Consider the following 27,401-nt stretch of genomic DNA (forward strand, 5'->3'; position numbering starts at 1 on the left):
ATCCTTTTTGAACATAGACATCCTGATAGTGTAGAATTTATGTACGATATACAGATCAATAATCATGAGAGACCCCTGCAAGAAAAGAAGATGCGAAAAGAGAAGCTTCAGTAACGCCACCACCTGGTAGAATGACCATCTAATCTGAGACCGCAAGGAGTTGGGGTGAGTCGATCAGCCGCCGAAGAAGATCGAGACCTGGCAAGAATATGGGTATTAGCATTCCAGATTAAGCTAGTGGTTGGTTCCCGCAAGGTGCTTGGTATACTTACAGCCATCACGACGCAGCATATACTGACATAGGGGCTCAACCGTTCACCGATTCGAGCACACTTCCAGAAGATCCCGAAGAAGCTGAAGACAATATCAGGTCAGAACCATGTCACTTCATAGACTCGATATGGGGACCACTGCAGACAGCAGCAGTCAGCAACACTTACCCGCTCTGATTGCGGTCCATGATCCCAGGCATCATCGAGTGTGCATATGTGCTCGTGCAGATGATAAGCAAGAACACGAGCAGGAGTGATTGAAAGTTGAACAAGGCAGACTGCATCATGCACTAGAAGTTAACGATCCATCACCAGTAGAAGTGGCAGCAAGTGGGAAGGGAAGATTGCGGAGTATATTCACTGACCATCTTGAGGGTATATTCCCGTCGTTGGAAACCTCACTGCCTCTTAATTACTTTCTTCTTCTTCCTTGCTCCAATACCTCCCAGGTTGTCTGTATCTCAAGAGGTACCTTTTATCGGTCGTGTAAAGCAACAGACGAGAAGTAACAACTGATCAGCCAGAACGACTTCCGTCCCGCGCGCAACCAAACCAAGTGATTCTGCCACCATGTCTTCCGTCACGAGTCCCCACCGCCTTTCCGCGCGGAAGTCCGGCCATCGTTCCGCCGCAGCTCCTGCTTCAATTCGCAACACATCTTCTGCTGCCCGTCCAGCCTCGCAGCCTCTCCGCCGTTCTCTGCCATCGCAGCAGACTTCTAGGGCTTCACCAGCCCCTCCCCGTCAGCCCAGCACTGGCCATGTGTCGAGTCAGCTCGCTTCTGCTTGGCCGTTCAATCCCCAGGAAACAGAACTAATCCGCGCCGGATACCGTCCCGCCTTTAAACCGCAACCCATCGCCGAAGCGGACGAACAGTCCTCGAACAATAGCAACAAGAATAACAATAAAAAGGGGACGACCAATAAGAAGAACAATATGGCGGAACCACGAGCCCGTGCCGCTAGGCACAAGGGTCAGATGAACTTTGCATCTGAACGTACGTCCGCCGTCGTTGGCTTCAATCGATCAACTAGATCTATATAGAGTTGTCGTTGCTAACGTTAACACACATTCAGTCCGTCTCCTCCTTCTTGCCTATGGTGACCCCCGTCCGCACCCATCTTACCCTCCCGAGCCACTCCCCGAAACCATCCGTGTACTGGACGAGATTGTCACCGACTTTGTTCTCGAGATGTGTCACGGTGCGGCACAGTACGCCAGCTATTCCCGCCGACAGAAGATCAAGGTCGATGACTTCCGATTTGCGTTGCGCCGGGATCCGAACAAGCTTGGTCGTGTGCAGGAACTTCTTCGCATGGAGCGTGAGCTGAAAGAGGCTCGTAAGGCATTTGATCAGAACGATGATCAGGTCGGCAACTTGAAGGATGCGGGCAAGAAGGGTCTCGAAGAACTTGGTGAAAGCGTTGATGGGAAGAAGAGTAAGGGCAAGGGGAAGAGAAATGCCAGGCGCGATTCTGATGCAACAGAGGATACGGCGCCGAAGAAGCGAAAGGTCGTAGGATGAGCTGAAATGATCTCGTCCGATACGTTTTCTTGCTGCTCTGGCTGCTGCTTTGTTTTTTCTTTCTTTTCTGGCGTTCGGGTCTACAGGGGTAGGGTTGTTCCACCTGCATTTCTAAACATATATGATATCCACTACTATCTGGTCGGCATTGGGGGGCGTTACTTATGTATCAAGATCGAAAATCCTACTTAGCTAAAACTAACTAACTCCCTGAATTGATGAAGATTATCAGGGGATCTATCATTACTGTAAAAGGTAAAGCTGCATCGATAAGAGGTGATCTGCCCTAAATAATACTCTATTGCAACGTCTACTATCAATAGAACCCTGAACAGACATGAAAGTGAACATGCCACAAATATACTGCATATGTACCCTACATCACATACAAGAAAAATGGACAAAAGACGAAATGCAAGCTTCTGTTGCAGGGCTGATTGCATGTACGTAAAAGCATCTCTTTCTGCTCTCTTTTCCCATTTATTTCTTCCATTTCAAGCCAGACAGACGGACTCCCATACGCCGTTCGTTGCTCTTTTCTTTCATTCTTTCATTCTTATTTCTTTTTCCTCCTTTTCATTTTTTGGGGTTCGTTGGGTTCGGTCTTCGTAAGGTCCTATCCGTCCCTTGTGGTGCTCAATTTTTCGGGGTGATCATTGATGAGGGTGCGTACTGGTAGGAATCCTTGTAGGTAGGCTTCCATCCATACAACATGACTTCAGTTCCCCTGGGTGTTGGCACAAGGAACCGGATATGGACTGGGAACATATCATATATCCAGGAAAATGAAACGATATCAAGGGGGACATGCTTTTTGTTGCGTGGCGAGAGGAATGAACTGAAAAGAAAAAAGGAAAAAGAAATTTGCACAAATGAAATAAATGTTAAAAAGAGAAATGGAAAGGTATCGTTATAATAACCCTATGATATCCTCTTACGCGCGAGCCTCCTCTCCACTCCGTTCTTGAGTCCGCTGTTGCCCGCCCCGGCCTCCTTTGCCGCCCCGTTGGCCGCCGCGCTTGTCGCCCGACTCGCCGCTGCCGGACTCGCCTCCCAGAGTCAGCTGGGCGGTTGCTAGCCGGTTGGACAGCTCCATCTGTGTACGGATGGTGTTGGCCAGGTAGGACACGACCAGGACGTCCTGGATGTGGTTGTTGCTGTTGATTTTTTTTTGTTAGTTTGATACTTGGTTTCGAATGGATAACTGAGGGTTGGGGGAGGGGAAGAGGTAACGTACAAGTCACGCTCAATGTCAGCGGGCTCAACCTTAGGTGCCAGAGCCAAGGTGTTGAGCAGGTACTGACCCAGGGCCGTCGAAGCAGGAGCCTCCTCGTCAATGACAGACTCAACGTAGCGGGAAACACGGTCGATCATGCCCAGAACATCCTCAATCGCACGCTCCAGAGCCTCGATATCAGTGAAGATGTTGGCACGACGCTCCTCAGCATCACGGGCCGCAGCAATAGCCTCCAGACCACTCTTCTCGGCCTCACCGTAGCGGATCTCGTAAGGGACGGGGATGAAGGCGGCGCTGTCGGCGGCTCTCTCCGCGGTCACACCGACGGGGGCGGAGATGTAGGCGCGAGTCTCGATGTCCTTTCCAGCCTCGGTGGAGACGGTCAAGTGAACGGCAGGGTGAGGCCATGTGCCATCACCCTGGCCGCTGTAGAAGTTCTGGATCAAAGCGGAAAAGGTGTTCAGCTCGGACGAGGTGGCGTACCAACCCACGAGCACTTCCTTGGGGTTGGCCTTCAGGTGCAACGCAAGCATCTGCTTCTGGTATTCCATGTCCACTTCAACCTGGTCTGTCGTCTCCGTGTGTCCAACAGCGAAGGTGCTGCGGATTTCCACCTCGGTTCCATCCTCGGATCTGGTTCCCAGCAGAGTACCGATGACACGCTCCTGGTCAGCGTTGCGACGGAGGGAGTGGTCCAGGATCGAGAAGAGTGCCTAGCCCAGAGAGTTAGCACTATGACCCTGATCGAAGAAAAGTCTGTAAGACCCAGCCATATAACACGTACCTGGGGCTGGATGACAACGTTCAGAGGGGCGGTTGTCGGTGCAGTCCCCACTGCCACGGGGCCCAGAGGGCGAGCGAGGTGAAGGAAGGAATCAGCTTCAGCCATGATGAAAAGTAGGTCGAGCGGTCTCTCGGGTTGATCTCGTCCTGGCCGTGGGGGGGAAAGAGTGGCACTCTGGGGTTCGGGATACTAATTAAATCTTCCGCCTCTGATGCCGCGACGGAGGTTCTGCTGCGAGGCTCAAATTGTGTGTGCGCAAAGGGAATTTCGCGCTAAGATAAGATAAGCAACTCCCCCCCAACGCCGCGAAAAAATAATCCGCCCAACTGCCATCGACCCCGAATTGTTGCGATTCTAGTGGCCATAGCCAATTTAATTTTGTCTTTACTTTATTATCAATGGCTCCTCCAAGAGGCAGAGCCCCTAGAGGCCGCGGCAAACGCTCGAGAGGGCCCGTCGGGCGCCGCGATGCCTTCCAGGCTTCTCGGGTTGCCGACATAGAGTGAGCATCACTTCCGCGCTGGTCTCTACAGTAAAGCTGACCAAACGTGCAGGTCTGATGATTCTTCGTCCGGTGAAGATGGTCCTGTCGATGAGCATATGGAGGGTGGTATGGCCGAAGAGGAAGCCATGGATGTCGGTTCGTCCAGCGATGAAGAGGATGAGGAGAAGTCCGGTCGTCCTTACAACGAGCTGCTACAACTGTTGAACACATCTGCCGACTCCAAGGGCCCAGCCCGCAAGAGGAGAAAGGTCGAACATAAGAACACAGAAACCGTCGAGGTTGTTCGCGAGGACCCTGTTGCGGAGGAGGACGACGAAGCTCTCGGGGAGGACGATCTTGAGCAACAAGAGCCTTCGGATGAAGAGGACAATGGGAATCAAGAAGATGCTGGTGCACAGGATAGTGATGACGAAGACGGTATGGTCTTATTCTGTTTATTTACTTTGCCATTGCACTAATGTTCAACAGACAACGATCCTTTCGACACGCACTTTACGAACCCGACGGAAGACGAGCTGGCCAAGAAGATCAAGGCTATTGGGGAGAACAAGTGGAAGAATGCAAAGAAGGAACTGCCAGAAGGCTTGAGGCTTGTGCGCGCTATTCCAGATACTGGAGACGATGCGTCCTGGTTACCTCCAATGAAGCAGATCTCAAGCGTGAAGGTGAGCGTGGCAGCTCCAGTCTACTGAAACGGCCGCTGATCTAGATCCGGTACAGCTTAAGAGAAAACTTAAAGAGCCAGCCTCCGATAAATTCCCCCAAATCGGTGGACAGGCCCAGCACATTGCTCCGTACATCTTCGGCTACCAGGACGTTTTGTATGGAGCCCGGACGCCATCCAACTCGGCCCAGATGCGCGATCTTCTGGCCCTCCACGCCACCAACCACGTGCTCAAGACCCGCGATCGAGTGCTCAAGAACAACACACGCTTGGCCAAAGAGCAAGACGCCGACATCGATGTCCGAGACCAGGGCTTCACTCGGCCGAAGGTACTTTATCTCTTGCCTACCAAGCAGGCTTGTGTGCGGGCCGTCGAGTCCATCACGCGCTTCTTCCAACCCGAGCAACAAGAAAACAAGAAACGTCTCCTCGACACCTTTTCGGCGGCTGATGACCCGTCATGGGAGAGCAAGCCGGACGACTTCCGCGAGCTCTTCGGTGGCAATGACGACGACATGTTCCGCCTGGGTCTCAAGTTCACCCGCAAGACTGTCAAGTATTTTGCGCAATTCTACACCTCCGATATGATCCTGGCCAGTCCACTGGGTCTACGCACCATCATGGACCAGGCAGAGTAAGTCGACTAGCTCAACCCTCGGGTCCAGAACGTTCTATCTAACCTCTCACAGTGTTAAGAAACGCGATCACGACTTCCTCTCGTCTATCGAAGTAGTAATTGTCGACCACGCGGATGCATTGCTCATGCAAAACTGGGATCACATCGACTACATCATGAAGCACCTCAACCTGCAGCCCCGAGAGGCACACGGATGTGACTTCAGTCGTGTACGGACATGGTACCTGGACAACAACGCGCGGTATGTGCGGCAGATGATCATGCTCACCTCATTCGTCACTCCGGAGATGAACTCGGTGTTCTCGACGCACATGCACAACACCTCGGGCAGGGTCAAGGCCACGCCGATCCACGCGGGCGCGATCACCGAGCTCCCCCTCCCGGTCTCGGTCAGGCAGACATTTACCCGCTTCGACTGTCTCTCGCCGGCGAAAGACCCCGATGCGCGGTTCAAGCACTTCACCACGACTATCCTCTCGTCGCTGGTGCGCGACATTGCCTCCGGTCGCGGCAAGGCCAGCGCCGGCGGAACCCTGATCTTCATCCCGTCGTACCTGGACTTTGTGCGCGTGCGTAATCACTTCGCCACGTCGCAGCAGACCACCAACGTCTCCTTTGGAGCCATCTCCGAATACACCGAGCAGCGGGAGGCGGCGCGGGCTCGCTCGTATTTCATGAATGGGCGCCAGTCGGTGCTGCTGTACACGGAACGTCTGCACCACTTCCGTCGGTACCAGCTCCGCGGGGTCAAGCGGATCATCATGTACGGCGTGCCTGAGAACCCGGCGTTCTATGGCGAGATTGTCGGGTTCCTGGGATTGGATCCAGCGGCGTTGGTCGAGGCGGCCGAGGGAGGTGTGCGCGCATTGTTCTCCAAGTGGGATGCGCTGAAGATGGAGCGGATTGTGGGCACGCAGCGATTGGGCAATATGATGCGCGAGAAGGGAGGAGATACTTTTACGTTTATGTAGATCATATACACTACTAGGATCTGTATAATTTTATGTGTATACTGTTGAGACAAACCAACAACTACTTCACACAAAGTCTGGGCACGGACCTTGAGTACTTGATAGAGTTTGATCCCTGCTGCTCACATGCAGATGCACATCTCATTGAATATCCATGTTGGCGTCATATCCGCCCATGTATTCTATTTCTTGATGTGATATCGCAGTACATCCGTGGACCTTGTGTTAGTGTCACTTCAACATATATCTACCTAGGCAGCTACTAGATATTTAGTAGATCCGATAAGCGCACTACAACCAAGGAACCATTCCCATGCACAGCCAGCAAACCCCAAGGATACCTTGCATAGCATTTCAATCGGATTGTTATGCTTCCTGAACAATACAATACATTCTCATATACTCTTTCCAACAGCACACTCAAGTGATATAACAACATAAGAATAGTAAGATTCGGACAAACTCCCCTCCAAACCGAAGGGTGTCACAAGGGCCCGATTAGTCATGCAACAAAAACCAGGCCGATCGCGGCTCTAAAAGCAGTTTGGTGTCACGGGCTTATTTTGACTGGGATTTATTATTTTCTTCTTTTGATTAATAAAAAAAGTGATATCGTCGCATTCCAGTGCTCTTCCAGCCGGTCTGTTGACTTCCAAGTTTTTTTTCCTCTTTCCAAAGGGGCGCAGGGATACAACTACTTACTACTTTACTTATTTTTCTCTTTTATCCATGAGTTACATGAAGAATTAAACGATACTTCAAAACCATTTTGTTTTTTTCATGAATTTATGATTTACGAAGGAAAGGAAATCAAAAACACGAACTAACCAAAGCAAAATCACTTACCTTAACCTGGAACCACTGGAATTAAAAAATGTCTCTGAATCCATCTGACGCAAGGGGCGTCAACTCGACCGCGGGTGAAGAAACTCAGCAACAATATGTAACTTTACTACCGGCTCAGAACAATCAAGTCGATGAGCAGCAGCAGCAGCAACAGCACGTTGTCTATTCGGAGCAGACGCCACTGCTTCATTCGGGACATGGACATGTTTCTGCTTCTGCTTCTTCAACAATGCAACACTGCTCAACTCAGCCATGGTGGAAGACGGCGCAGCAGGTATCCTGCGATGTCTGGCTGCAGGGTAAGGGCATGATCTTGGTCATGTTCGCGCAGTTCTTTGGCGCGTCAATGAATGTCATGACGCAAATTTTGGAAATCAAGGGTCGTGATGGGAAGGGGTTTCATCCGTTTCAGGTGCGTTTCTATTATCACCTACCTATTCTGCTGGATAGCTAGCTACCTAGTAGATGGATGACCTACTGTGTGTGAACTGTGTAGGGGATGCCCACTCGTGGGGCTCCCTCTAGTTGAAGACGCTAGATATGGTCCCTGCTCAGGAACCCGGCTGATCCCCCGTACTACAGATCCTGTTCGCCCGCATGTCTATCACTGTTCTCGCTAGTTACCTCTACATGTGGTACGCGCGAGTACCGCATCCGTTCGGAACGCGCGAAACCTTTACTCTGCTGATGCTGCGCGCTGGAGGTGGATTCTTCGGCGTCTATGGGCTCTACTACTCCGTTCAGTATTTGCCGCTCTCCGAGGCAACCGTGGTGACTTTCCTAGCCCCGATCCTGAGCTGCTATGCGTGCTCGCTCTTGATCCCCAACGAGACCTTCACGCGCAAGCAGCAACTTGCCGGACTGGTCTCGCTGGCGGGTGTCGTTCTCATCGCTCGGCCGTTCCCGTTCATGCGCTCGGGTGCCGACTCCGAAGAACCGGAGCAAGGCGATAAGCCCGGTGCCACCGATAGCTACCACCACGTGCTGGCCATCGTGGTGGCTGCGGTCGGAGTGCTGGGAGCCTCGTGTGCGTACACCACGATCCGGATGATCGGACAGCGCTGTCACCCGCTCGTCTCCGTGACTTACTTTTCCTCATTCACGACGGTCGTAGCTACACTGGCGATGTTGGTCATGCCCTCGGTTCCGCTGGAGCTGCCGGGAACGCTGTGGGAATGGACGCTGCTTCTTGGGCTGGGTGTTAGCGGATTCTTGCTGCAGTTCCTGCTCACGGCAGGTCTGGCGTATGTGCCGCCGGTGCGGAAGACCAAGCCCAAGACTTCGGTGGACTGGGATCGGGACTATGGCACGCGTGACGACGAGGAGGAGGCATCAGCGAAGCCAACATCGTCCGGATCGCGGGCTACTTTCATGCTGTACACGCAGATGCTGTTTGCCGTGTTCTACGACCGGGCGATCTGGGGTAGTACGTTGTCGGCGGTGAGCTGGGCGGGATCGGCGCTGATCCTGGTGAGCGCGATGTATGTGGCCATGGCGCGAGAGGGCGCAAAGGGAACCGCATCCGAGGAGAAGGAGGGAGGAGATCAAGAGGGCACGGACGAGAACCGGGCTGGAGTGGCTGCAGAAGCGCGTCTGGAGGAGGGCGGGGAAAGACAACAGAGCGGGGGTCGCGCATGAGGCGTTTTGCAAATCGCGCGACGATCTGAGGGATTTGCCTGAAGTTCTTTGAGGGGGGAAAGTAAAAAGGAAGCAGGTCGGCGTCACAGTGCATAGCTCGACAGCGGAGGGAAGAGGTTGAGCGATGCCACATGTTCGATAAGGGGAGGAAGGGCTCACATTGCATAGCATACTGGCGCAGAGCATAGCAGTATATACAAAGGATATATAAAGTCACTAGTTATGGGGTCGTGATTGATTGATTGATTAATAGATTGATAGCAGTGAAAGTGAGGCGGTCGGATGCACTGATACTCCCATACTAAGTATACACTAGTAAATGATGCCAGTCCGTAAGTGGCAAAGCGTGTAGAGAGCTCCACTCCAATGGGCATCCCCAATTGCTTTTGAGGTCTGTGATTGGCCGTAATGTGGAAAAGTGGCTGAAGCTCTTTCTGGATTGGGATTGTGATAGGCTCGCTTCAATACTCTTACCAGACTAATACTGATACTGACGGAGATAGTGGAGGGAGGGCAATCCGGGGATATCACTGCTTCTTATACTAAGTACTCTTTACTTTGTTCATGTAACATCTCTACGTGGCATTTTCAATTGGATACAACTCTCCCCCATTCCACAAGTCAAGATATTCTAGCATCAATACTACCACTACCACCACTATTACTACTACAACCGGAGCACTCTGATCCTACCGGCGAGCTTGACTGCAGCATCCCTGCATGTGAACCAGTTGATTGGCCGCCACCACCGTCATAAGGTTGCACTTGAGACCGTGCTGTTCCGATTCTCGAATATTAACTAATTTATTACTTTATACACTTCTTATATGTTGCTATTATCACTTCGTACTTCTTTCTATCTCAGTGTGTATCTGTGCATTTTCCACTACTAAACTAGCTTATATATAAGCTAGGCCCGTCATTCTTTCTCTATAACTCCTTTCTATTCATTCATCTTTAGACTGTCATTCTACACTTATCCATACATCTAAACCATTAGACTAGACAAGATATATATCATCAAAATATACTATACAACATGCGCCACTTCGACACCTGGATCCTCCGCGACCCCTACTCCATCTTCCACTACTATCCCACAGGCAAACGATGGCCAGAAACCATTCGCGAATTGATTCAATCTCGTCAAATATGCAGTCCCCCATCTACATCCACATCCTCCAACGACAACATCATACCATCCGCAGCAGCAGACAGCACCTCCCAACCAACAAGCAGCTTTTTCCAACGTCTGCCCCCAGAAATCCGCCTCATGATCTACGCCTACGTCTTCAACGACTCCCCCAACACCAGTCCCAACCACCCCAATGACACCACCACTACTACAAACACAACCATCCACCTGGTCCAAATCCGCAACAAAATCCATCACGTCCGATGCACACACCCCTCCCCACTCGACAAACACCGCCAATGCTGTCCCCAAACCATGGCCCGATGGCGCACCTCTCCCACCACGATCCCCAAACCCATCATCACCACAAACCCTCCCAAAGGAACAAATCAAGCAAAGCAACACGACACAAACAGCACCCTCTACCCACACACGCACCCCTCCCTCCCTACCACCCTCTCTCGCAACACCACCTCCCCGCTCCTAACCTGCCGAGCAATGTACCTCGAGTCCGCCCCCCTCCTCTACACCCTCACCACGATCGACACAGACGACCTCTACACCTTCCTCTCATTCATCAACACCATCTCCCCCCATCTCCGGAAATACATCAAGTCCCTCACCGTGCAATACACTCCGATCTGGCAGCCCATGGCGGGCCAGGAGTATCCGTTCTCGGTGTACACGCATACGCACAATGATATGCTCTGGGGTGGGTTCTGGGATGCCGTGGCGAGGAAGTGTCCCGGGTTGGAGAGGGTCAGGTTAGGGCTGGATTTGGGGACCGTGTTTGCGGTTAATAACCTTGTAGGAGGAGGTGGGGGAATGTCGGTGACCGGGGGGAATATGGTTAGTTTTGGGACCGAGGAGGAGTGGGTGAGGCCGTTGTTACAGGTACGGGGGCTGAAGGGGTTTGAGTTGGGGGTGATGGTTAGGTGTGATCGCTTGGCGAGACGGGTGTTGGAGAATGGATTGGTGAGGGATGTGCAGGTGCTTAGGGAGAGGTTGGTCGAGGTGATGTGTCGGGAGAGGGATGATGGAGAGGAGGAGGATGTGGTGGTGGGTGAGAGGGGGAGGTTGGCTATTATGGCTGCTTGAGGGGAAGAAGTAAAGTGGTCGAGTCGAGTCTTTAAAGCGTTTTGTTGCATGATGATTATAGATACCCTTGTTTTGTTATTTGTGTGCTCAATAGAAGTCGTTAGTTAGACTGACTACGATATATACTGCATCACCAAACTGCTACTACTACCACTTCTCATATCCATGAATGAATTAGCCCTTCTATCAATCAATCTAGCTGTACATTACCATCCATCCATCCACCCATCTTATGCCCTGAATAAGAATTGGAAAGAATATGCAATTTACCAAAAAAACCCAATCAACCAACAATAACCACCAACCCATCCCAACATCCCATTAAACATACCAATCCAGACAATCATTACTCATTAACTCGGTCAGAAAGGAAAAAAGAAATATAAAATATAACATCTATTCCTTTTCTTTTTTTCCAACGCTACCGTGAGCTAATGAAAATAAAGTCCTCGCTTAACTTACATCGATCGTTGCAACAAGTCAGAACACAGACCTCTTCACCAGTCTGGGGTCCGATGAAAAATATCGTAGATGATCAATCAATCAATCAACCGTGATGCTGCTCATGCTCCTGCTGTTGAAGCTGCTGCTGCAATGCCTCCGTGCTGCGTTCCACCTCGGAATCGTGCTCTTCCTCGCTGGTGGGCGATGGTGCCCGGCTACCCACGAGAGAACGGCGACTGCGCATCTACATTGGGGGCACAATTAGTCAATGCAACAAAGTAGTAAGAATTATGCACCTACCCATGCGCGAACACCCCCAATCAATCCCAAACTGTAGCCCGTTGCAAAGTCCGGCTCGTTCCGACCGTTGCCGATTGTGCTCTCCGGACGTCCCAGAGCCTCTACCCGAGAAACATGCGCCTTGCTGCCCAGCACAGGACTGGTGACACCGCTGCGCGAGCCGCCCAGATCCACGCTGTTGCGCGCGCTCGATAGCGGGCTGTTGGGCCGGCTGTTTTGCCAGAACTGACGCAGCTCCCGACCCAATTCTTGGCCTGTCGTAGTCCAGTTAGACCGGATGCTGTCCCGGAGCTCATTCACGTGACGCTTGATCTCCAGCTCATTTTTCTTCAACCATGACACGTTCAGTTCCTGTCGTGAAGCACCACGCTTAAACTGTCGAGAAATGTACTGGTCGTAGTCGCGAACAATTCTGTATTTTTGAATGAGCCCCCATCCAAGCATATCCATCGAGCGGCACAACTCACCTGGTAATAATTCCCGTTGTACTCACACCCTCTGTCCGCTGCGTAGCCAAGAACTTTCCTTGAGCCTTGATCGGCGCATAGATATCATCTCCCTCATCCGCACCATATGGTAAATCATCATGCGCAACGTAATCAATCTGGTGGTCATCGATGAATTCCGGCGTCACAATCCAAGGGCAATTGGGAATCACTTCATCCACCCATCTGCAATGACGGATGCTCTCTGCGCGCTCGGCACCGCTCAGGACCGTCAGTCCCTTGCGCTTATGTGTTTCTTCGTCTCCGGTCACTCCGACGATCAAATGCACGTCAGGGAACGCCTTCTTCGCTTGTTCCAGCTGTCGCATGTGTCTGCACACCTCATGGTTAGCACTCTGTCCACATAAGCCAGATGGCCGATACATACCCCACATGGAACAGATCAAACACGCCGTCCGCATACACGCGCACCGGCCGTCCCGTTGGCGGAGGGTTGGTGTGATAACCGACGGGGTCCTGAAGCCCAGCACGCGCGGGAGGGCTCATCAACGGCTCCGATGTGTCTACCTGCAAGCCCGGCCGGCTCTTGCTCCGACTCTCGATATCACTGCTGGCCACGGTGGTCTCTGATGGCTCGCCCGGATCCTCCTTGCTGAGGGCCGATGGTGCGTCGGGGAGATCGCCATTGGAAGCTGGAACGTGACCTTCACTGGTGGACGCCTTGCGGGCCCGTTTGGTGGGCGGAACGGTGCCGGCAGAGGTGACATCGAGAGACGATTGCTTCTTGTGCTTGCTGGGCAAGGGAATGGCGGAGCCTGTGGACTCGTCGCCTTCCTCACCAGACGCATCGCGAGAGGAGGGTTGCAAAAGTTCTGCAGGGGATGGAATGGCGGCATTGGCGGAAAGATGTTGGGAACCGCTGCGCTTGCGTTTAGTCGAAGATTGGGGGGAGGACATGATGGCCGACCGAGGGAGCACAGCTCGACTTCTGTCAATAAAAAAAATTACACGGAAATGAAGAAGCTGAGGAGGAGGAGGAGGAGGAGGAGGAGCGGCGAAAGGAGTAGGAGGATAAGAAATTAATCCGCTTGGCGACAGGTGAGACAAGAGGACAGAAAAGCAGGACGGAGAGGATGTGGAGGAGGGAAGAGGAGTACGGCAGGGCCCGGGGATGGGATCCAAAGCACAGAGGAGAAGATGAAATCCCTCAACAAACCATGGGGGGGAAAATGGTGGAGAGGGGGGAGAAGAGGGAGGAAGAGAGAGAGAAAGAGTAAGAAGAGGAAGAAGAAGAAGAGGAAGAGAAAGAGGAAGAAACTAGAGCAGGACCCTTGACAGACGGGCGATGGAGCAAGCAAAGACAAGGGGAAGAAACCGACCGAAAGTATCGCGGATCCGAAACTAGAGCGCAGACTAAAAAAGGCAAGAATCTCAAAATCTTCCCGACCGGGAATATTGATTCATGTATGGTACCTTACTCAAACTACTCAAACTCGACTGATCACCTTCGATAGAACTGACCGCTTACCAGTAAATGGGTCGCTAATGACCGCGAGAAACTGCTAATTACTGCTAGATACGTACGTTCTGCTAAAATACTGGCACTGCCCACAGTGGGGAAAGCAAGCAAGACAACTGACCGTCACGTATGGTCCTGCCCCAACCATCATCGCCCATCACGGGACCCCGGCGGGCCCTCTCATTCGCCCGGTCCTTCCAAAGTAACCATACGGTGTACCTCAATCAGGCCTTTTTTGCGAAGTACTGTACTTACTACTTAGACTACCAACTAAGTACTAGATCCATCCTACGGACTCCTCTTTCACTCCACATCTCTTGTCGCAATTGACTTCCGGATGGTGTCAAGACTCCTGCACAGCCAACGTTTCTATATGCATACGATATAATTTAGAACGAAAAAAGGAGACAAAAGATTCAACATACACGGTTCGCTTCCATCCCGGTTCCAGAAACTCCGCTGCTGAAGCAAGCATTCGACGAGTTTGCCTTACCCGACCCCGGACTTATAAAAATTGTACGTCATGCCATCATGGAATATTTCTCCCCCCGGGACGCCATACATGGTGTGCAACTCCGCTATTTCCCTCCCCTCCCTGACGTGATCGATTGGTTACAACATACCAATGTCGTGCTCAAGCCGGGACATCGCAAGGGCTGTCCCGCCGGTAATTTTCCAGGCTGCAGCTGAGGTGGACACGGCATCGCATCGTCAAGGAGCAGGGAAGACACAGACAATAAGATAGAGAAAGAAAATTGGGACAATCATGGAAAATATCATGGTTCATCAACAGTGGGCGTTTTGTGCGGTATCTTGTTCATGGCATGAAACAGACGTACTCTCGTGAGGCCGGCCGCTCGCGGCTCTGCAATAAAACTGGTAAACATAAACGAAACCCTCCGACCCGATTCCCATGCATCCACCCCGCAACCAATGCCGAAATATTGAGTGACTTTGGACTTCCTTCTCGTTAAAAAAAGGTCACCTCGCGATTGGGTTCCACCGCCTCTGAAACCACTAGGCCATTTCGAAAGGGAGTAAGGCTGGAGTATGATAAATAGAAGGGGGGAGTTCGACGTGAGGAAGCCTGGCGCTTCCGAAGGGGCAAGGCAGAAAGAAGTCCACGTAAATGTAAGGAAATAGGTAAAAACGGGGCACAGTCGTAGAATCACACAAGGATGGTTTTCAAAGAACCAAAATAAGGAAAAAAAAGGAAAAGGTAACAAGCGCGGCAAGGGTAGAAAAGGAAATAGGAAAAAAGAAAAGACACATCAAGGAGAAATGCAAGAGATCCATCATGACTACGAACTCGTAGGCTTTTGCGGCGTTCCAGGGGCACTGCCGGACGAACCCTCCGCGGTGGTAGACGGCGACTCCGATATCTCAGCGGCGTCCGTTCGGGGAGTGTCCTTAGACTGAGGCCCAGGAGTTCCCTCCCGTTCATTCCGAGCCGCATCAGGTGAATCACGGTGCACCTGATTGACAAGGTCCTGGTCTTCCTCAGCCTGATCAAAGAGTTCGTCATCGTTCTGCTCCGGAATCAATTCAGTGCCGTCCTCCAAGAGGATGATGCGGCCAGAGCGGACGCTGAAGCCACGCGCACGGTCGTTTTCCATGTCAAAGTCATCCGGGTTCTCCTCAAATTGATTCCGGATACCGGGGCCGCGGAACTCAGCTGCACCCCCCGTTCAGTCAGTAGGGATTGGAATTGGAGGCCGTGGGATCCTCGAGAGACTTGCCGTACTCGGGCGGAGCGCAAGGGCCGTCGCCGTTCGCCACGCGCTCAGCGATCTGGTTGTACCACTCCTCTTTGGTCCTACCGTTAAGGAGACCGATGATAACCATCGTCATGTTGTCGCAGCCAACACCACCGGTTTCACTGTTGGAGGCCAGGCAGTTGTCCATCATGTTCTCACAGATCCGATACAAGTCCTGCTTCGCGGCAATCCCACGGCGGACGAATTCCACCACTGATTGGGAGGACTGACAATCCCAGATACCTGCATTCCGAAAAGTTAGCGATCTCCGAGACCCTCGCTCCCTTAATCACCAGAGAAAGACCCACCGTCACAGGCAATTACGAGGAACTCGTCATCGTCACTGAGATCGTGCACAGTGACGTCGGGATAGGCAGTGACGATTTGCTGCTCAGGAGACAACTCGGGGCTCTTCTTGAACTCGAAGTCACCAATGGCCCGCGACAGGGCCAGGTTGCCGTTGACACGGCCAAAGTCAACGAAACCACCAGCAGCGCTGATACGAGCCTTCTCGCCTATATTTTGTCATGTCAGCATCACCAACGCAGGTCGTTAATCGAGATGTAGGGTCTGTACCTTCGTTCTGAGGCTTGTGGTCAAATGAAAGAGGCTTCGCGCGGCCCTTGACACCCAGTACAGAGCGAGAATCACCAGCATTGGCCTAGAACCATTGTCAAAAAAAATGAACCGAGCCCATCGTCGTTTCCAAACCGGCCATGGCTAGAATACATACCACCCAGATCTTGTGCTTCGAGATAACGCTGACGGCTGCGGTGCAGCCAGACACTTCCTCCTCATACTTCGGGTCTAGCCGGGTCAGTCCGTTGCTACCTCGGAGGGACAGAAATCAAGAAGGAGAGGGAGAAGGCGGGTGGGAAGGTTGCCCGAACTCCGATCATAGCGCTCACGAACCTTCCAAAATAGCCCGGTCGGTAGCGAGGAAGCCATCCTTCAGGGCCTGTTCGATATCACCTTTGGCAAAGGAGTCCTGCTTCGCGACAATCTTGTGGACGTTCTCTCCGGCGAATAATGCTACTTTGTCTCCACCGTGCCCGTCATATACACCGAAGAAAGCGAGTCGTTTATCGGGGTCGGTCGGCTTTTCATCCTGGTCCGAGTACTTGGCCTGCAGGTCGAGGACGGCAGCATGGGCATCCTCCATGCTGATTCGCCAACCCTGCATGGCGGAAACACCGTATATACAGCACTCATCTTGACCTTCAGCGGAAGTCTAGATAGCACCGGAAGTGGTTAGTGAGGATGTAGGAGATTAAGGAGAGATCCGGAACACAATGGAATGGTGACAGGTCATCCGCCCGAAATCGCGTGCAGGAAATTTTCATCATCCTGTGGAGGAACCCCGCAGGGGAGGGATGATCACCACATTGCAGGCGCGACACACAAGAGGAGGAATGAAAAAGAACGCTGTAGGATATAATAATGCTGGGCAGTGAACATGTTTGACAAAAGGATACAAAAAGGGGAGAATGGGCGGGTATGGCACAGAATGGTAAATGTGGATGGTGGACAGATTAGAATGGCGTAAGATGCGTGCAGTGTGGGGGAGGATCAAAGGACCAGACAGGCAAACGCAATGCTTCAGGTTTCACTCACCTTATCGACCACGGGCTCGGACAAGGTCTGACCCATGATTTCTAGTGGATCACAATTAAACTGTTCACGCAGAGGAAAGGCCCGTTACAGACATACACACACCACCGAGGAGGGGGAGGGGAAAGAATAGAGGATGAGAAAAGGTGGAAAACCCGGCGGATTCTTTTTGGGGGGGGGAAGACGAGGGGAGGGGGATGGGGAGGGAAGAGGCAGCAGATCAGGTGAAAGAGAAGAGATTAGGTTGGCTTTGAGGGCAAGGGCAGAATGACTATTCGGGAGGCGGCAAGCGGGAATGGAACCAGCAGAAAAGCGTGAGCAGAACTGATGATGGGATGGTGGAGGGAGAGAGAGGGGGGGAAGAGGAAGCTAGTAGTAGTAGGGAGAGGATTTAGTAGTGTGTGTGTGCCTCCGGACTGCTGTGGAAGGTTAGTTAAATTCCGGACTCGGTGGTGTAATAATAATAACAGCACCTACTACTACTAGTAATTAACTACTAATACGTAGTAGTAGTGGTAAGCGGTAGTGGGAGTGGTGTAGCCTACCTATCATTCGGGGGAGTGGGGAAAGCCGATTCAACGATGACGATAGCTCTGAAATTGGGTGAGAAGCAGGGTGATTGATATAACAGGCAAGATAGGTCAGACAATTGGGAATACTAAATAATGACACAAGGGACCGAGGCGAGGAACTGGTCCAAGTTAGGAGGAGATGGTGTCACAGGAAGGGGAAGAGATTTTCTGCACGATAATAAAATAGACTAATGGGCATCAGGCATTATCTGGCCATCTGTTAAGTGAGAAAGAAAATCAATCACAAGGGCGTCAGCCGCAGGCAGACAGAGAGAGACAGCAGGCTGAAGCAGGCAGAGAGCAGCGCATGTACCTCCAGGGTACCTCCACTCCGTTGGGGAGAAAGGTAAGGTACTCTCATGGTACTTCCACCGTACCATTACAACCTGATCGCATGCGGCAGGCGGTAGGCCCGAAAAGGGAAGAGCCGGGGGAAAGTTTGCCAGTCGCGTGCCTTTTTCTGGATGCGGCAATTGAAAATAATCAGAAATTGAATTGAAATTGAATAATGACGAAAACTCCTTGGCGTCGGCTGACCCGAACTTTTTCACCCATCAACTCCAGCCACAATTCGAGGTACTTCCCCCTACGTCTCTAGTATCTGCTGGAAGATAATAGATGATGTGCCTACCTGTTACAGCTCCTGCATAGCATCTCTACAGCATGAAACCCCCGTTTAATTCGCAGGTGAAATACAGATTATCCATTCAAAGACCTTCCGGTGGAGCTGACACTGTACGTACTAGTTAGCTCAGCTCCATGTCTACCTTCAAGCAAGAACGTCGTCCGTGCCACGTTTCCTAATGACTTTCAATGCCTGGTTAGATTGGAAGTTGGCAAGGTACCGGGGATCTGGGTTACTAATTATATGAACTACCAAAGGACTGGCTCGTGCTAAGATAAAGGAACTCTCAAAACGCGCTACTGATGGGTTATACAGTAGATCAGACCCATGCATCTGGGTACGTGTCCATACATGCAAACTAAACCGCTCTGGTAAATACTCTCTTGCCGCCTACGTTCGACTAGAGGGCCATCTCTGAGTTCTGTCTATACCTTGCTTGCTTGCCAGCCAGCCAACCAGTTGCCTACTTATTCCCCGACAGTCCGAACTCAAGCAGCTTACCTTTCAGCTCTTGCAAGGGGACTGGGGCTATTTAATTCAATTCGTGTCTATTCGGGATTTATCGAGGAACCGACAAAACAGCATTGACCGACTTATGATGAGATACTGATAATACCCAGTAGCTTCAAAGGTCCCTTGTAAGCATTCGTTGTGTAGAAAGTGAGTACATAAGCGTGGCGGTTGGAGCGTGGTCATGTGGCAGGACGAGTGTCTTTGATCTGGTAGAGTCGCACCTGCTCTTCCTCTGAACTAATTCACTACTCCATACGTTCAACCCTCTTCCCTAGTGAACTGCCTTTCCCAGACCGCTCCCTAGAAGATTCCAGTAGCGATGCAATTGTGGATTATTACCATCCCGCCCAAAGATCCAACTATGAAATGGTCACATCTCGCTCTGCGAGCGATCGGTGTCCATCTTTTCTCTTCTAGCAAATAGGAAAGTCTATACCACCACTACCAGTAAGTCCATTCAGGACTGACCATCGTTGCCCGGGGTATCTCCGCTTGTTCTCCCTTTCTGGGGACATTCAAGCTCGCGGTCATGCTCTTCTATAATCAACCTTGATCACTTGTTTCTCCTACCATGCAGCTGACCTCACACTAACAGTCATCAACGGCCAGAGGATGATGGCTAGATCTAGCTCTGGACTCGGAGGCAATACGTTGTCAGGATGGTTGCTGCATACAAGATAAATCCTGCCATCCATGGAAGCCCCATCCACGCTCCTTCCCAGGCCATCCCTGCTCGAAATAATCCAGCTAGGAGTGGCCCAGATATCATGAGTCCAACTCCCTGTGTCAGAGTTATGGTCGTATTCAGGAGTCCAACATGCGATGACCCAACCAAAGCACTCCCGACGCTGCGCAGAGCGGCGCTGAACCCCCCTCCAAGAGCAACCAGAGCAACTCCTACAACGAACACTGCTGGATGAGATGCCACGGACATGAAGCCAAAAGCAGCCATTAATAGACATGCACAGCCTATGGCCACTCTAAGGTCTCTCTGCACGGGGGACAAATATCGGTCGAGGATCTTCGTAGCCATCGGAAGTACGAGCATCAAAGCGAAGCAATTAATGATCCCCTTGACGCATATGAGAAGGCTCGCCTTGGAAATCATATCAGCATATCTGAAACTTGAAGTATTTGTACATTTTGCCGAGATCTCATACCTCTGCTAAGCTCCATGAAAAGCGCTTGGAGACATATTGGAGCATGAAAGGAACTGCTTCGATTCCATAGCTCGAAAAGAGGAAGGCGAGGGAGATGACTAGGGCACTTGGATACTCGCCGATGAATTCATGCAGTTGAGCGAACTGTGAGCGAGCAAAGCGTACCACACTGGCCCATGTAAATGCCGATGATAGCTTCAAGTGGCCTGCCGTCTCCGGCTGGACATCATTGACGGGGTTGACTGAGGGCTCCGGTTTAGTCTCCGGCAACAAGAGGATCGTAAACAGGCTACCAAATTCGCAGGCTAGTCCGAGCATCCAAGGGATCCAGGCGTCCGATGACATCAGCCAGGCGCTTAAGGGAACAGCAAGAATCTCTGACAGCAGTATAGCTGCCGACAAGATGAAATAGGTACTTGAACTGCAGGAGCCTTGATGAGCAAAGGGGACGTGAACAGGTTTAGCAAGATTTCAATACCGTTTCTCTACCGGGAAAACATCCGCGATGATAGTGAAAGCCACTGAGGTAGCTATCTGAGAACCGCCACCAAGAATCTGAAAGATTGGCGTAAACCAAATAGCTCGTGGGGGGATGGTCGCATGATACCAGGCTTTCACATTGGAGTTAGCCTGTCCCTCCACGTCGCAACATCAGCTTGACTTACCGATGACTCTGATTGCCATCTCTTGCAAGACACACCCAGCCAGGCTTAGAAATAAGACTGGTTTACGACCAACGCGATCTGCCATGAGTCCATATGGAAGCGCCAGAATAATGCCCGGAAGCTGGTCAAAGGTGCTCATCCAACCTTTGAGCAACGCCAGCTCACCCTGCACATCAGCAGTCTTGCAAGCCGAAGGAACCAGTGAAGGGAGAACCCCGCCGGGGCTGCTATCAAAGACCTCCGGATGCAAGCGCTGGCAGATGTTCAACTCGTATATCTGAAGTTGGGGAGCAACGGAGATGTAGTTGCCGATATCGACAGTGACCGCTATGAGGCACGCAAGAAATAAGACCTGCTGGGCTCTACGCGTAACACTTTTTGGCTGCACAGGAAGTCCATTGTGCTCAGCTAAGAGAGAAGTTGTCTCAGAGGGTGTTTCTGGCTGTTCGGAAGCAATAGTCATGATGAAGGAATCCCAGGCTTCAGATGAAGAGGAATGCTTCAAACTCAAGGGCCAAGAGGCTGAGGGAAGGAGTAAGAACCCCCCTCTGTCCCAGAGATGATGATAAGGATGGGCTTTGATTAGCCTCATTTCCAAATGACGCTAAAAGGAACGGCCATGGCGCTGGCCAAAGGATCCGACGCATCTTACTAGGAGCTGAATGGATCAGTCGGCGACACATGGGCGTTTCTCCGATGTCCGATAAGCGGGAACAAGGGTTTACCGCTGTTTACTGGCCCATTGTTCTGCTGACCCAATGCCAGTGATATATTAAATGGCTTGATTATTTAGCTAAACACTACTGGGTACTAGATAAGCGCAGAACCGTCCAACGGTCCGAGCATCAACAAAGAAACCAAATTCAGAATCCATGGATATCACGCTCGCCGAACACTTTTCTAAACGACCTGGTCGACAGTGAAGCAAAACCATAAAACAGGATATGAACATAAATACTAAGAATTGCGTTTGTCACCCCTTTCACAAGAAGGCTGCGTTGTTTCTCAAGCTTCCTGCCGGCTCCCTCTGCATACTGTGCAGCTCTTCCCATTCCCGCTCCACCGCTCGGTTCAAGCTCACTCGGCGTGATTTGGAATCGAAAGGAATGGAGTAGAGTGAAGGGCTTTTTCGCGATGACTGTCCGGCACCAGCTATGTCACCGTGGGTGTAAAAGCCGGTCTGATACCAAGGGCGTGAGCTCCCGCCGAGCTGCCGCTCAGTGGGCGGATCGTTCTCTTTTCCCAATCCCGGCCCTCCATCGAACCGTTTCGGCTCATCCAAGCTTACTTCGCTGTAGAAGCGAGGCAGGGGCGCAATCGTCTCAGAGTAGTTCTGCGCCAGACTCGATTGGCTGGGCAGTTTGCCCACGGGGCGGGGTGGGCCCATGTCTGAAGATTCTTCGGACAGGCTATGTAAATAAGCCGACTGACGATGATCATCCGTGTAAATGGAGGCAGACATGGCTGTCGACCACGGCCGCTCTTGAATTGAGTTTCGATATTCCTCAATATAGTTGGAACTGGCTACTGTGTCAGCGCGACTGGCTGTGCTTCGAGCTCTTTCGAGAGCCCGGCAGCCCGATGATGCTCGACGGCCAAATTGACCTGCGAAGAGCGGGTTGGACGAATTCCGACTCTTTGCGCGGCTGTGAAGAAACGCTTCTAGTGAGTCCGCTTCGGAAATGGTCGATTCGTCAGGCTCGACTGTTCGCAGGCTCATTCGTCTGGAATAATCCCCGCTCTCTCTGGTTCGAGGTGGCGGTCGTGGAAACAGCGGCGCTAGGTTTCCTACGTCACTCTCGTCACTTCCAAATGAAGCCTGTGTATTCTGCCAGGAGAGACGGACCACGCCATGTCCTGGAGGTCCGAAACCACCGGCCCCATGTCCGGCACCACTGAGTCGGACTGGAAGCCCGGACGCCACTGTAGATATACCACTCGACCGTTTGGAATATCTACGCGATCGAGTGGTAGAATTTCGCTTCAGGGACCTCCTAGGCTGAATCGGCCGAAGGGGCTCTCGTCTCCTAGAACTAGTGGTGGTTGTTCGTCGGTGTAAGGGGGGACTGTTCTGGAAAGACAGGCGTTTCGGCTGTGGCGGTGCCTCCTCCACTGGTTTGGCCTCTTCTGGTTCGGGTCCCTTGAGAGAAGCGAAACCTCCCCAATCGAATGTAGGATCGGAGAGGGTGTTTTCTTTGCCGGCTGCGTCTGGGGCTTGCTCGTTGTTTTTCGATGGGCTCGCATGCCATAATGGTAGCTCCAGTTTTGGAGGCTCTGATGATTGTGAAGGGATCCTCAGAATCCTCGGGGGCTCGCCCTGGGCAGTTTCTTCATAAGGCCGACTATGCGTGATACCTTCGCCGTCTGGCTGAGTTGATAGCGTTTTCTCGGCCTCCTGTCCATCCTGAGATTTCTTTGCGGCCGCTTTACGCTTGTGCCGCCAGCAGCAGAAGAGAAGCAAGGCAGTGCTTAGAAACACAAAGGGGACGACGACAGCAATAGCAATAATACCGGCCTTGCCTCCGCGAATGCTGTTCTTCGCATCGGAGGCTGTAGAATTGATTGTGCCTGGCCCGCCTGTGGTCCCTTCTGACATCGCCTTGATAGTTAACTGGCGAGTGTCCTCTGCGGTACCCTCCCGGGCAGTGAGGTTGATATGATAGCTTCCCGGACTGATGTCGGAGGGAACTTGTCCGAATATAGTCTTGTTGTCACGGTTGTAGTGAAGCCAGGGAAGATCTTGCCCTAAGTCAACGTCTACCTGGACAGAATCGTTGGTCAAGACAGAGTCGTCAAGGACCAGCATGAAAAACTGCCCGATGATAGCGTCGCATACATTCTGGTCGTTGCGAAAGAATTGAGTGAATTGTAGACTGACAATCAGCGTGGCTACGTCTTGATATTTATCCGTCACGGTAATCGTGACATTATTATCGGCGGCATCTGCAGGGGGCGTGCCACTCAGAGAGATGGTCTCGTCATCCAGGGACAACCAATCTGGCGAATCCACCTTAATGTCGGTCAAGTCACTCTTCGTCGTGTCATGTCCATCCAAGGTGAGATTGCTGGCAAATTGCGGACTAGTGAACTGCCGTCCTTTCGAGAGGAAGAATGTCTGCGTGCTCCGATTGAACGCCAAGATATGTGGACTAATGGTCATCTCAAAGGTCATGGTAGCCGCGCTGAACCCAGTCACATCCGAGGCTATAAGATTGAAGCTGAATGTTTGAGGTCCACTACCTGGTGTTGTACCAGAAAAGCTGAGTGATGCTGGGTCGAAGACAATCCATGAGGGTAGCGGTGCGTTGTCTGGAGATGTGCCATAGTAGGCCGTTGACGGGCGCGTGTTGGTGAACGTGTCCGGCTCAAAGGATAATGAGAAAGAGTCGCCGGTATGTAGGAGGATAGTGTCTGGGGCCGAGGTTGCTCCCATGTCTTCGAGTTGTGAGAACAGCGGCTTTCCCGGTTGCGGTCCATCATCGGTTGTTACAATTAATGTGACTTGCATGTCCACAGACTCCGAGCCATCTGAGGCCACAAGATCGAACGTCGGTGATCCTTGGTCATCTTTCTGCGGTGTTCCGGATAGCGTGCGGGTTTGGCTGTCGACTTCGAGCCATGACGGCGCGTTCGAAAGCGAGTATTGTGTGTTGTCATCGCTTCCAGAAAAGGTGCCCGGCGAGAAGACAAATTCGAATGGCTTCGATACCCGGGCTACCGGAGGTAGCTGCGCGTTAACAGGGTAGCTGGCCTGCAGACCTGCAACAACAGTCACCAGGATGCTGAGGAGAGCCAACGCAAAGAGCGCCATATCTCCTAAGCAAGTGGAACGGTCCTGGCAGGTATTCGATAGACGTTCCTATAGATCTTCCAGACGTATCATCCAAGCACAGCTTGAAGATCTAGGAGTGTATATGAAGTTCACAAGAAAGTGAGAGAGAAAGAGACGACAAAGATAGAAGGTGGCAGCTGGAAGAGCAAAAGTGGCGGAAACAGCCTGCCCTTAGGGCAAAGAGTATGCCCCCAAGGGCCTCCGCGCCCAAGGGCCCATTGGGCACAGGAGAGGCGCGAAGCGTGTGGCCCCTTCTACAGAGCCATACCTGGTTATGTTTGACGTCACTGAAGTATGGGAATGGTTAGAGATGGATGGTTCGCGGCGCGGGAGTTCAAGCTCACGTTGCGAATGCACGCGCCTGCAAGGGATGGCTTGCAGGAGTCCACACAGGAGCATAGCCGGCCCAACCCCTCCCTCTCAATAGCGTTCGTATTTCCCGAAGGCTTAAGGGAGAGTATTTGACAGGCAAAGCCACCCTAGTTTTGAACAAAAAGTACCAAGGAGAAGTCTTGTGGCTCCTGTCCACCGCGTAAAGCGGAGGGGTAGGGGGATCAGGCCTGTCTATCGAGGGGCCGAAGGCCATGCTTAGGCGCGACAGGGCGGGTACAGGGCCCACGCTACAGCTAAAGATCGAGAACCATCTTGATCCCGGTACGCCCTGGCGCATAATAGTCCGGGATCTGGTCACGCTCCTTGAAGCCATTGCGGACGTATAGAGATCTAGCGGGCGAGCGGGCTTTGTCGACCCATAGCTGGATCTGCTGACACCCCTCGCTCTGTAGACGAGCTCGGATATAGTTCATGAGCCGCATCGCGACACCCTGGCGGCGATGGGCTTCACCCACGCAAACTTTGTGCAGTAGGGCTATTCCCTTCTGACGAACGTAGACCGCATAGGCCAGCAAGGTTGGGCGGACATCACCCGGAGCCGATGGTGCACGGGTCACATACAGAACCCTCGTGTTGGGTTTCTTGCGCCAGAGTTCCTCACCGAAACTGAATGCCTCGTTAGCGGGGAAGGTCTTCTTCTCGACGCGTGAAATCTGGGCAAGAATCTCCAGGGCCTGGTCTCTCTTCAAGGAATGGATGTCTGAGATGGTCAGACTGGGAGTCAGATCCGCTGGCGGCATTCCGGAGAACCCCTCCAGGATCTACATTCACGATCGTTTGGAAGATGGGGAGTTGACAGGGGAGGTTCCACAATTATCCCGGAGCACGAAGGATAGTTCACTAGAGATTTCTCTTCTGATTCTGCAGATGCCCAATGTCGTGCGAAGGTCCAATGGCTCTCAATTCAGCTCGATTGCCCGAGTTGTTGAAGAGTAACTGGAAGTTTTCTAGTAGAGGAAAAACCAATCACAGATACTCCTTTGTCCCATCTAGGTATGGTGCGTAATCTACTAGTCACCGCAGTACCATACTTACAATACGACGTTACACTTGAGTATTTGAGTACTATTGAGTTGAAGACCGGATAGGAATGAATACCTTCAATTAACTATTTACAATCTACAACTCCAGTCAACTTCTATCGATAGCTTATACTCTATACTCCCCGATATACGCTTTCCAGCATTCTGTCCATCGTTTCATCATCCCGTCCCTTCTCCTCTCCTCTCACTCAACCCTCACTTCCAAACAAAAGACTTTACTACATTTTCCCTCTCCGGAAATGCCCTCCCAAGCCGACGACAAACGCCAGGCCGCCCGCGAAGTTATTGACATTCTTCACGAGATTTCCACCCTTCTTGTACGTGACACCACACCCACCACCCCCTCCATCGATTTTACCTTTCATTCTTCTGCCTGGCGTTTTCTTTCCTTTTTACTCTACTGTTATTATTGTTATCATCGAATATTCTAGCTTTTGCTATTCATCTACTTCCTATCCCCAACATGCCAGCCGGGAATAGACCAGACTCTCTGGTCTAGACTGGATCTGGTGTCATCTTATCTGACAAGACACATAATATACACACACCTGGTCAACGAATTGATTGACTGATTGATTGATTGCTTGATTGACTAACTATATCCGAACTTCCATCCAGAACACTAATTTAGACCGCACGGAGCTGTCGCTTTGTGTGTCCTTGATTGAGAATGGAGTCAATCCGGATGCTCTTGCTGTAAGTTCTTTACATATCTATCATGTGCTATATGTTCACTTTTGTTCCGGAGGGACGGAAGCTGACGCTGTCTATTAGGCGGTCATTAAGGATCTAAGAAAAGAATCTGGTGTGCCGCGCGGGTTCGCGAATGAGCAGCAGCAGCAGCAGGGTTTGCCGGAGTGAGATAGATGGCTGCTAAGAATCTAATTTGGGGTTGTGGGATGTGTTTAGTGTGACTATTTTAGGTATCTATGGCGTTTTTCTGCTCCTTTCTGTTTGGGTTGGTTTTCCTTGTGATACCCGTTTATTCTCTAAATAGAATGGAATATGATGGATATGTTTGAGCGGTCTACTACTAATTGTTGTAATATTCGTCGTATTCATAGTCCTCGTTAGGGATGGACCGGTCTCTGGGACTTCCCACTAGTGCAGTCTTTGGTATCATTAACGTCGGCCATATGGCCATTATCAGGGTAATGGTATGAAGAGTACATGTAGCAGACAGGTGGTGCTAGGGATGAAACGGCATGT

The 27,401-nt window shown here is 51.6% G+C and overlaps 12 protein-coding genes across 12 annotated transcripts; 5 read left to right on the forward strand and 7 right to left on the reverse strand.

Annotated features, from left to right (window-relative positions):
- Window positions 1-174: 174 nt before the first annotated feature.
- AKAW2_30893A (protein kish) lies at window positions 175-640 on the reverse strand (the record flags this gene model as incomplete). Its single annotated transcript, XM_041687458.1, has 4 exons — window positions 175-198; window positions 273-354; window positions 441-550; window positions 638-640. The coding sequence occupies 4 exons, from the start codon at window positions 638-640 to the stop codon at window positions 175-177; spliced, it is 219 nt and encodes a 72-aa protein (XP_041541340.1).
- Window positions 641-842: 202 nt separating this feature from the next.
- On the forward strand, window positions 843-1,797 carry TAF13 (putative transcription initiation factor TFIID subunit 13; the record flags this gene model as incomplete). Its single annotated transcript, XM_041687459.1, has 2 exons — window positions 843-1,269; window positions 1,349-1,797. 2 exons carry the CDS (start codon window positions 843-845, stop codon window positions 1,795-1,797), a joined length of 876 nt encoding a protein of 291 aa, XP_041541341.1.
- A 934-nt stretch (window positions 1,798-2,731) lies between these two features.
- On the reverse strand, window positions 2,732-3,923 carry AKAW2_30895A (eukaryotic translation initiation factor 3 subunit F; the record flags this gene model as incomplete). The annotated part of the gene is made up of 3 exons (XM_041687460.1): window positions 2,732-2,954; window positions 3,035-3,747; window positions 3,819-3,923. 3 exons carry the CDS (start codon window positions 3,921-3,923, stop codon window positions 2,732-2,734), a joined length of 1,041 nt encoding a protein of 346 aa, XP_041541342.1.
- A 293-nt stretch (window positions 3,924-4,216) lies between these two features.
- On the forward strand, window positions 4,217-6,595 carry UTP25 (UTP25 family protein; the record flags this gene model as incomplete). Its single annotated transcript, XM_041687461.1, has 5 exons — window positions 4,217-4,320; window positions 4,373-4,740; window positions 4,792-4,988; window positions 5,044-5,621; window positions 5,677-6,595. The coding sequence occupies 5 exons, from the start codon at window positions 4,217-4,219 to the stop codon at window positions 6,593-6,595; spliced, it is 2,166 nt and encodes a 721-aa protein (XP_041541343.1).
- An 874-nt stretch (window positions 6,596-7,469) lies between these two features.
- On the forward strand, window positions 7,470-9,079 carry AKAW2_30897S (DMT family transporter; the record flags this gene model as incomplete). Its single annotated transcript, XM_041687462.1, has 2 exons — window positions 7,470-7,853; window positions 8,024-9,079. 2 exons carry the CDS (start codon window positions 7,470-7,472, stop codon window positions 9,077-9,079), a joined length of 1,440 nt encoding a protein of 479 aa, XP_041541344.1.
- A 1,039-nt stretch (window positions 9,080-10,118) lies between these two features.
- Window positions 10,119-11,312, forward strand: AKAW2_30898S (uncharacterized protein; the record flags this gene model as incomplete). The annotated part of the gene is made up of 1 exon (XM_041687463.1): window positions 10,119-11,312. The coding sequence occupies one exon, from the start codon at window positions 10,119-10,121 to the stop codon at window positions 11,310-11,312; it is 1,194 nt and encodes a 397-aa protein (XP_041541345.1).
- A 732-nt stretch (window positions 11,313-12,044) lies between these two features.
- Window positions 12,045-13,459, reverse strand: AKAW2_30899A (choline-phosphate cytidylyltransferase; the record flags this gene model as incomplete). The annotated part of the gene is made up of 3 exons (XM_041687464.1): window positions 12,045-12,468; window positions 12,524-12,874; window positions 12,930-13,459. 3 exons carry the CDS (start codon window positions 13,457-13,459, stop codon window positions 12,045-12,047), a joined length of 1,305 nt encoding a protein of 434 aa, XP_041541346.1.
- Window positions 13,460-15,322: 1,863 nt separating this feature from the next.
- Window positions 15,323-17,428, reverse strand: PTC2 (PP2C family serine/threonine-protein phosphatase; the record flags this gene model as incomplete). The annotated part of the gene is made up of 7 exons (XM_041687465.1): window positions 15,323-15,696; window positions 15,761-16,021; window positions 16,087-16,293; window positions 16,355-16,439; window positions 16,512-16,585; window positions 16,691-17,009; window positions 17,393-17,428. The coding sequence occupies 7 exons, from the start codon at window positions 17,426-17,428 to the stop codon at window positions 15,323-15,325; spliced, it is 1,356 nt and encodes a 451-aa protein (XP_041541347.1).
- A 2,296-nt stretch (window positions 17,429-19,724) lies between these two features.
- Window positions 19,725-21,516, reverse strand: AKAW2_30901A (putative MFS transporter; the record flags this gene model as incomplete). The annotated part of the gene is made up of 4 exons (XM_041687466.1): window positions 19,725-20,195; window positions 20,260-20,680; window positions 20,738-20,870; window positions 20,925-21,516. 4 exons carry the CDS (start codon window positions 21,514-21,516, stop codon window positions 19,725-19,727), a joined length of 1,617 nt encoding a protein of 538 aa, XP_041541348.1.
- A 390-nt stretch (window positions 21,517-21,906) lies between these two features.
- Window positions 21,907-24,735, reverse strand: AKAW2_30902A (putative transmembrane glycoprotein; the record flags this gene model as incomplete). The annotated part of the gene is made up of 1 exon (XM_041687467.1): window positions 21,907-24,735. One exon carries the CDS (start codon window positions 24,733-24,735, stop codon window positions 21,907-21,909), a length of 2,829 nt encoding a protein of 942 aa, XP_041541349.1.
- A 647-nt stretch (window positions 24,736-25,382) lies between these two features.
- Window positions 25,383-25,889, reverse strand: AKAW2_30903A (GNAT family N-acetyltransferase; the record flags this gene model as incomplete). Its single annotated transcript, XM_041687469.1, has 1 exon — window positions 25,383-25,889. The coding sequence occupies one exon, from the start codon at window positions 25,887-25,889 to the stop codon at window positions 25,383-25,385; it is 507 nt and encodes a 168-aa protein (XP_041541350.1).
- Window positions 25,890-26,431: 542 nt separating this feature from the next.
- Window positions 26,432-27,053, forward strand: AKAW2_30904S (mitotic-spindle organizing protein 1; the record flags this gene model as incomplete). The annotated part of the gene is made up of 3 exons (XM_041687470.1): window positions 26,432-26,509; window positions 26,811-26,888; window positions 26,967-27,053. 3 exons carry the CDS (start codon window positions 26,432-26,434, stop codon window positions 27,051-27,053), a joined length of 243 nt encoding a protein of 80 aa, XP_041541351.1.
- Between the last annotated feature and the right edge of the window lie 348 nt (window positions 27,054-27,401).

The sequence above is a fragment of the Aspergillus luchuensis genome, chromosome 3, assembly GCF_016861625.1.
Source record: "Aspergillus luchuensis IFO 4308 DNA, chromosome 3, nearly complete sequence".
NCBI classification, from domain to species: Eukaryota; Fungi; Ascomycota; class Eurotiomycetes; order Eurotiales; family Aspergillaceae; genus Aspergillus; species Aspergillus luchuensis.